This window comes from Macrobrachium nipponense, chromosome 46 (genome assembly GCF_015104395.2).
Source record: "Macrobrachium nipponense isolate FS-2020 chromosome 46, ASM1510439v2, whole genome shotgun sequence".
NCBI classification, from domain to species: Eukaryota; Metazoa; Arthropoda; class Malacostraca; order Decapoda; family Palaemonidae; genus Macrobrachium; species Macrobrachium nipponense.
In genome coordinates this window covers 11,484,046-11,492,837 of record NC_061106.1, presented here as the reverse complement: position 1 = coordinate 11,492,837, position 8,792 = coordinate 11,484,046, and the positions used below count along the sequence as shown (strand labels likewise).

The 8,792-nt window shown below is 38.0% G+C and overlaps 2 protein-coding genes across 2 annotated transcripts in view; both read left to right on the top strand.

Annotated features, from left to right (window-relative positions):
* The window catches only part of LOC135214751 (nuclear cap-binding protein subunit 1-like), a 365,385-nt gene that overhangs the window by 296,051 nt on the left and 60,542 nt on the right, over positions 1-8,792 (top strand). Inside the window, 1 exon segment of the mRNA XM_064249099.1 lies at positions 5,709-5,812. Within this exon segment, the coding sequence (XP_064105169.1) occupies positions 5,709-5,812 (104 nt within the window).
* Positions 4,373-4,490, top strand: LOC135214749 (nuclear cap-binding protein subunit 1-like; the record flags this gene model as incomplete). Its single annotated transcript, XM_064249097.1, is given in 1 exon segment — positions 4,373-4,490. A coding segment is annotated over 1 exon segment (96 nt), but the record flags the coding sequence as incomplete, so codon positions are not given.

The following is an 8,792-nucleotide window of genomic DNA, read 5'->3' as shown; positions in this document are numbered from 1 at the left end:
CCCCAATGGTTTTCACAATGATTATGAGGAATGTAGCGAAGTGGCTCCATTCGTCAGGAATCAGGATATCCCTCTACCTCGACGATTGGCTGATCAGAGCGTCGTCGAGGCAGAATGTCTGAAGGACCTTCAGTTTACGCTAGCCCTAGCAAAGTCTCTGGGTCTGTTGGTCAACACCGAAAGTCGCATCTGACCCCGACACAGTCCATCGTGTATCTGGGGATTCAGATGGATTCAGTGGCTTTTCGGCGTTTCCATCCCAGGAACGTCAGCGACTGGGTTAGAGAAAGTCGCAGCCTTCCTAGAGAGAGAAGCTTGTTCGGTGAGGGAGTGGATGAGTCTGCTGGGCACCATTTCCTCACTAGAAAGTTTGTCTCGCTGGGACTGCACCTCAGGCCTCTTCAATTCTTCCTTGCGGAAGAATGGACGTCAAAAGGGGACTGAATGCGATCCTAAGGATCTCCAACGAAGTAAGAGTTCACTTAAGATGGTGGCTCGACCCTCAGAAGTTACGAGAGGGCCTCTCCTTAAATCTTCTGAGCCCCGACCTAGTGTTGTTCTCCAGACGCTTCCTTCTGTTGGGGAGCAACACTAGGGGGGGAAGAAGTGTCAGGCTCCTGGAGAGGGGAACAGGTAGCCTGGCACATCAATGTAAAGGAACTGGCAGCGATATTCCTGTCGCTGCAGTTCTTCGAAGAAAAACTGTCAAGCAAGGTTGTTCAAGTCAACTCGGACAGTACCACAGCCCTTGCGTATCTAAAGAATCAGGGAGGGACTCGCTCCAGATCCCTTTTTCCCTCCTGGCGAAGGAAGTTCTGCTATGGGCAGACGCAAGGCACATCAAGATCCTGACAAGATTCGTGGCAGGGTTCAGAATGTCAGGGCGGACCTTCTCAGCCGCCGGAATCAGATTCTACCAACAGAATGGACCTTGCACCAGGAAGTCTGTCAAAAGTTATGGAAATTGTGGGGACGTCCTCTAGTAGACCTGTTCGCTACATCAAGGACGAAGAGGCTTCCTCTGTATTGCTCCCCGGTTATGGACCCAGGGGCAATTGCAGTGGACGCGTTGCTCTGGAACTGGACAGACCTGGATCTTTACGCCTTTCCCCCATTCAAGATCATGGGGGACGTAATGAGAAAGTTCGCAGCGTCAGAGGGGACAAGGTTGACTCTGATTGCCCCAATGTGGCCAGCAAGAGAGTGGTTCACAGAGGTCATGACGTTCCTTGTGGACTTCCCAAGAACGTTGCCCTGGAGGAGGAGATCTACTCAGACAGCCTCACTTCAAAAGGTTTCACCAAAAACCTCTCCGCTCTGGCCCTGACTGCGTTCAGACTATCGAAAAGCTGGCCAGAGCGAGAGGTTTTTCAAAGGCAGCTGCGAGAGCAATCGCTAATGCTCGAAGAGCCTCTTCAAGAGCTGTCTACCAGTCTAAGTGGTCTCCTTCAGGGCATGGTGCAAGAAGGAAGGAATTTCCTCTTCCACGACCTCTGTGAATCAGATAGCAGATTTCTTACTCCATCTAAGAAATGTACAAAAATTGGCAGTTCCTACAATCAAAGGGTATAGGAGTATGTTGTCTGCCGTTTTTCGCCACAGAGGAATGGACCTTTCCGACAATAAGGATCTGCACGATCTCTTAAGGTCGTTTGAAACTACCAAAATTCCACAAGCAAGACCGCCCTCATGGAATTTAGATGTGGTATTGAAACATCTGATGCTAAGTCCCTTTGAGCCTCTCCATGAAGCTTCTCTAAGGGACTTAACGAGGAAAACGCTTTTCCTAACTTCTCTGGCGACGGCGAAGAGAGTTAGTGAAATCCAAGCGTTCAGTAGCCTAGTGGGTTTCAAGGGAGACAGCGCTGTCTGCTCGTTGAACCCTTCTTTCTTGGCTAAGAACGAGAACCCGTCTAATCCTTGGCCAAAGAGCTTTGATATCAAAGGAATATCGAGTCTCGTGGGTCAAGAAAACCAGAGAGAGCCCTGTGCCCTGTCAGGGCTCTCAAGTTTCTATGTGAATAGGACTAGAGAGATAAGGGGGTCCCTCAGGTAATCTCTGGTGCTCGGTGAAGAGACCGGATTTGCCGTTGTCGAAGAATGCTGTTGCTTTCTTCTTGAGGGACGTCATTAAAGAGGCTCATTCATCTTGCCAGAAGACTGATATGAGCCTCTTTAAAGTGAAAGCTCACGAGGTCAGAGCCGTAGCTACCTCTCTTGCCTTCCAAAGGAACATGTCTATCAGAGATATTCTTGATAGCACCTTCTGGAGGAGCAATTCCGTATTCGCCTCACATTACCTCCGGGATGTGAGGCGATTTACAGAACTGTAGTTCTTTGGGACCTTACATTTCGGCAGACACGTTTTGGGGGCTGAAGGTAGCTCTCTCCCTATCCCTTAGCTTAGTTAGGTTAGTTTATGTGTTTTTTGGTTGATGGTGAGATCTTCTGTGAAAATCTCCCATTCCATAGTGTTAATATCAGGGGTTTTTTGCGTTAGTTGGTCAGGTGGTGGTCGGTTTGCTGTGTTACTGCCATATGTTTGCCTAGATGTCTTGTCGCATGTGGTCACGACCCCCGTTGACAGAGCATCAGAGAGCACCAGCACTACAGGTCAACACCTGGCTGGCAACTCTGATAAAGCTAAGCAGGCTTTTGGTGACAGTAATCACATAGTCTACTTTGCTATCAGGTAAGAACCAATAAGATAATCTTTTAAATTAATTTAAATTTCCTAAAAATCCTAGTCTGTCTCTACCCACCATCCGAAGGTGTGATTCAGCTATATATATATCTGTCAGGTAAGTTTCATGAACAAAATGTTTATTGTTATAATACAATTAAGTTTGTTCATACTTACCTGGCAGATATATATACTTAGAGTGCCCACCCTCCTCCCCTCAGGAGACAAGGGCCATGAATAAATATGAATAGAAAATGGGAATGGTTCCTGATATCCGCCGCCCAGCGGCGGGAATGGGTACTACCACCTGACCGCCCCACTACGTGTGCCGCGAATTTTGAAATTCTGTCGGACGTCAGAAATACAGCTATATATATATCTGCCAGGTAAGTATGAACAAACTTAATTGTATTATAACAATAACATTTTGTAATCAATCACAGCTCATTAGCAAACACATATATATAGCAAAATTATTGCTTCCACGTTGAAAGATCAAACATTTCTACACAACTTTAGGCACAAAACAAATTGTTATATTTTTCATGATTATTTCCAAAAAATGTCTACGAAATTTTTTTATAAATTTCACGTTCATCACATTGTCTTTATTATTTCTAAGCCTTGTAAAGATGTTCTGATTGCTTTAGGAAATATTTAATTCATTTACCACATAATAGCACTAACCAAAAAGCGTATATCAGTTATAGTTCGGACATACCCAAATTTTACCACAAAACTTTTCCATGCACATGTTCTTTTTTGGCCCGGGGGAAAAGTCGTGTACCTTACACTTATATTTTCAGCCTGTGCACAAGAGGGTTAACCATATTCAGTGCCTTCCCTTTACCTTGCTTTCCCAGATTTGGTTTGGGAGTGAATGGTGAAAGATGTTGCAGACAGAGTGGAATCTTTCCTTTTTCTACTCTTTAAGTTTTGGGTGTCTGGTCTTTTTTACTTTGTAATGATGATGATTTAGATTAATTGGTTTGTATAAAAGCTGGTTTCAAAAATGACTGGACTTTTTTTTAACATTTATCATTTTAAATGTGTTATCTGTTTGTCTATTACAGCAAAAGCAGGTAACACAAAGGAATATCAAGAGAAATATGTCAATTAATGCAACCTTTTGCTTTTTTCTTGGTCCATCCCTTGATTTTACTTATTTTTATTTTTACTCTCATATTCACCCCCTTTGAATTTGTGGAGAAGAGAATTTACTGTGAAGGTAGGGGTTGGTAAAGGTGACCTTGTCAAAGCCTTTAAGTCTCTACCAGCTCCCAAAATGCTAGTCTTTGTATTTTAAAAGTATTTTGTCTAATGCAACCCTATCTTGTCAATAGGTTTGACATATGCCAGATAGTTTTCACATATTTGTTGATTCTCTTTTCAACTCCTATTTAGCTTTCCCAGATCTTTTCCATTAGTTAAAATTGTACTTTATTTTTCACTTAATTTTCTTAGGAACATTTATAACTAGAAAATTATATCTGAATTAAGTTATGCATAATGTCATGAAAATGTACAATTCAATTAGTATAGCAGCTTTTTTTTAAAATATCCATTATATTTCAAAATGCTCTTATTCATAATTTGTTACTTTCTTTTGAAATTCCTTTTGTTCTTCAAAAAATAAAAGCAGCAAACTTACTAATTACTTATTTTGTATCTTAGGTTTGTGAACTGGTTGGTTACCATTTAAGTAACTTCCAGTTTAAGTGGTCTTGGGATGACTGGCTTGAGGCCTCGCAGTTGGATCCACCCATCCCAAAGCAAAGTTTGTAATTGAAGTACTGCAGAGAGCTATGAGGTTTGTAAGACATGCTTTTCTTTTGACATAGTGCAAGAATTTTTTTTTTATTGCTACTATTATTTTTATCTGTTTTACTATTATTATTATCATCCTATTGATATATAATAATAATATTTTTACTACTGGTATACTAGAATATTACTGTTGCTGGTATTATTATTATTATTATTATTATTATTACTGGACCCAATTTCAAAGAGAAAAGTTACCTAACAAAAACAGGTTGGCCTAAGTACTCCAACCATTGTGGTGAAGGCCTAAGCATCTGCTGTTGTATCTAAGCAGTGTCTAGCATAAATGGTTCCTGTAAATTACAGGACAATTTAATAGCATACAGTCACTAAAGCAATAACCAAACAGTAATGTACAATAACTAAACATTAATATTCACAATACACTGAAACCACTAAACACACAGTTACTATACACTCACACTCACTATACACACACTATACACTTACACTTGACATACACACACAATCAATACCACGTAACACACACTGGATAGTCAACAATCACTAAGCACTGACAATACACTAAACACTCATAAAACACTAAGCATTCACTATATACTCACTATACCTCAAACACTTGGTAAACATTCACTAAACACTCACTTAATCTTAAACAATCATTAAACACTAAACAATCACTAAGCATTCACTAAGCACAGACTACACACTAAACATTCACTAAGTACTCACTATACACAAACTAAACTAAACATTCACTAACACAATGATACATTTACTGTACACTAAACTAACTAAACCCTAAACACGCACTAAATACTAAATACTCACTAAATGCAAAATGCTCACTAAACCCCTAAACACTCTTTAAACAGTGAATGAACATACACAACATCCACTCATCACTCACTAAACATATACTAAACATTCACTAAACATTAACAATCATAAGACATTTACTAAACACTCACTAAACATTCACTGAATACTTACTAAACATTCACTAAACACAAACATTCACTAAACCCTAAACACTCACTGAATGCTTTATTTTTTAAGATTGATAATAAGTATGTTGTAGACATTACGTATCTGATGCTCTCTTGGTACTCCCTCTACCTAATACAAATTCACAGAAATGCTGTTTCTTGTGCTATCTTTTTGTACATACATCTACCATTTATATCTATACACTAAAATTCATGTGAATAAAGTTTTAATTGTTGTTTTTATCTGCCAGGTTGTCTTATAGGCAAAGAATTGCTGAGGTAGTCCCAGAGCAGTTTGATTGTTTTGTGCCAAATAAGCCAGAGCCAAATTGCAGGTACTTCACAGAAACCGGGGGTAAGTATTAGTAAGGATCATTTGTATTTATGGAATTGAACTTCGAAGGAAATTGGAAAATTCATTTATTCAGTTATTTTTTTTTATTCTCTTTAATATCCAGGAGTTTTTGCCATAGTTTTTTATTCACTTTAATATCCACGAGGTTTTGCTATACTACCACCAGGGGAAGTTAGGGCCTTTCTCAGGTTATCCAAGGTGTCTTATATGAACTCCATATTCTAGGTATGAAACTTTTCCTTTGCTGGCACACGTACTGAATTATTTTGGTATACTCTGGATGTACAACTTTCTTTTTTCTGCTTATAAAAATCAATGGGTTAGTGCCAGGTCAGCAGCTGGTCCCAGCCTAAATAAAACTGGGTGAGTTGAGTGCAAAACAAATGGCTCCCAGTACTTGATGGCCTTCAAGTAGGCTGTGTGGACTAGGTGCCAAGAATCTATTTGGAAGATCAAATCAAGGGTGTCGGGTGTCGACCAGCTAATACCATTTTTTAAGGACAGGACTTTAACATTCATGCCGTTTAGTAGGGTGACTTAGGACATCTCCAACCGCTTATAATTTTCGCCTCTGACCTTCGGTTTTTTTACGCCAGTGTGATTTATCCCAACAATATCCAATTTTCAAATTCTATCTCCTCCCTTGATACTTAATATTAAGACCTGGGATTACTACCATATAAGACCTGATGTAGACCTCCAATCAAATATAGTTATTTTTTTCTAAAAGTCATTTTTATCCTAGATATGAATTTTTTCATTATGGTAAAAAAATAAACCTTATAAATCTGGAAAAAATGTAAGAAAAAAAAACAAAATTGGAAAAAAGGGCTACATTTGTTTGTTCTATCATATCTTTCCAAGTTATATAACCAAATTTCAATGCTATAGCTTTAAAACTAAGGGAGAAGATAGAATATGAAGGTCAATAGGTATAGTTTTGAGATACGGACGTTCAAACTTTTTCTTTGTATTTTTACAAAGACAGTGTTAATAAATCATGATTATTACAGATTTTATATTCCTTTTTGGGTATCAATAAACCAAAACTAAGTTATTATTATAATTTACATCATAAATAAAGATCCTTTTGCTCAAAGATCGTAGCCTTGGCCACTGTGTCAGGCAAGAGGGGCGTTCCTTCTTACACAACACTCTCTCTCTCTCCTTCACTAACTCCCGCTAATATTGCCATATTATGATCTTCTGAACTCTTATTAGAGGAACTCTTATTAGATCGAGTTTTCTTCTTCTGTATGTTAGCGAGATGTTTTGCTTGTCTTATCCTCTTTGGCATGATGAAAACCTTGCCCGAAACAAAGAAACAGACGTAAAAGCAAGCAAATGTTGGAGGTGAAACTTGAAACTGTACTGTATTCTCCCTCATGTTTCTGCTCAATTGAAGGGTGTAAAACTCAGTCTCCTGTCTTGTGACTCATGGAATCTCTACAGATGCCATTATTCACAATGTGTGAATAATTATCAAAATTTACAATAACAGAAGAAGTACTGCATTTCTTGTAGGGATCAATGTTTTTGGCTTATTGAGTTACTTTTACTAATTACCCTGTAACTATGAATGTAAGAGGAATTTTAACGAAATATTTTTTATACGCATTTTCCATTGCCATACGAAGCTCCATGAATTTTTTCATGATTTTGTGTTTTTCACCCTATATTGGCCGTCCTAGGCACCTTTAGGCTAGTTCATTAACTTTTCATCCACTAGGCATTGTTAATTCTGCTCTTTTTTTCCAAAACACTGAGCTGTGATAGGTGATGTTGTTTAACTTTGGTTATGGCAATCTGAAGTTGCTGTTCTTTGCTATGATGATAATTTTGGTTTTATTTTAAATCTGAATGCTTATAGATATCGCTTGCTGTTCAGAAATGGACAAGTAAATCAAGGTTGGAAGCAATGAGTTAAAACTGCCAAAAATGATGCATCAGAGAGTTGTAAGTGACTCTAGGATAGGATTTTAGATGACTTGTCATTAATTATCCAAAGGGTAAAAAATAAACACTGGTAAGAACAGTGATGGGAAAAAGTGGGGAATTAATAGAAATGCTTAGAAGAAGGAAGAAACATATACATAAGGTCACCACCTACTTACATTCATGTTATTAACAGACAGGATCACAAATTAAAATTGTGTTTGGAGCACTCCTTTTTGTCATCCGTAAGTTCAGATTTTTGCTCAGCACTCCCATTCTGCTAGTAAGAATTTTTGCAAAGACAGGAGAATACGAGGAACTTGTTCTTAATTTTAACCCCTTTACTTTTTATCTCAAGTATTTTCGTGATTAACTACATGTATTCTTACAATCACAAGAATATTTGTTGATACTCGTAAAATATCCCTACTTATTTTTATCTTCCAGATTTTACTCAGTCTTTGATGAATTCGTATTTTGATATATTTCCCCTACCCATAGGAAATGTTAGTGTGTATTTTTGTCAATAGATGGTGGTGTGCATTGTTTCCTTTGTGAACTTCCAATGTCAGACACCGCTCCTACAAAATTCTTTCCAAATTCCTAACCTTTTCAAAGGGTGGGAAAAATATTAAATGTTGAATTTTGCATAAATCTAAATTTTATTTTTCTCTTTTTACCTTTCTAACATCAAAAGTAATTCTTTATAATATGTATGATTTAAAGATACAACAAAAATAAAACAATAATCTATGACTGCTGAATTAACTTGGAATGCAAACATTACAAAAATTATGCACTATACATTAAAAACCAACTTATGAACAATTCAAGATACAAACGGCCGTCCAGAATGTAACTCGTAAGTTGGGTAGTGACTGTAGTAGCATTTAGGATGTACAATATAAAGGATCTGGCTCAAAGACCATGGTTAGTGATGTAGAGAAATATAAATTTTGGTGGAATTCCAGTGATACAAAAAAAAATTAGATATAATGGTTAGGGATGCAATGGGTTTTTGAAAATGTAGGGATGCAATGACTTT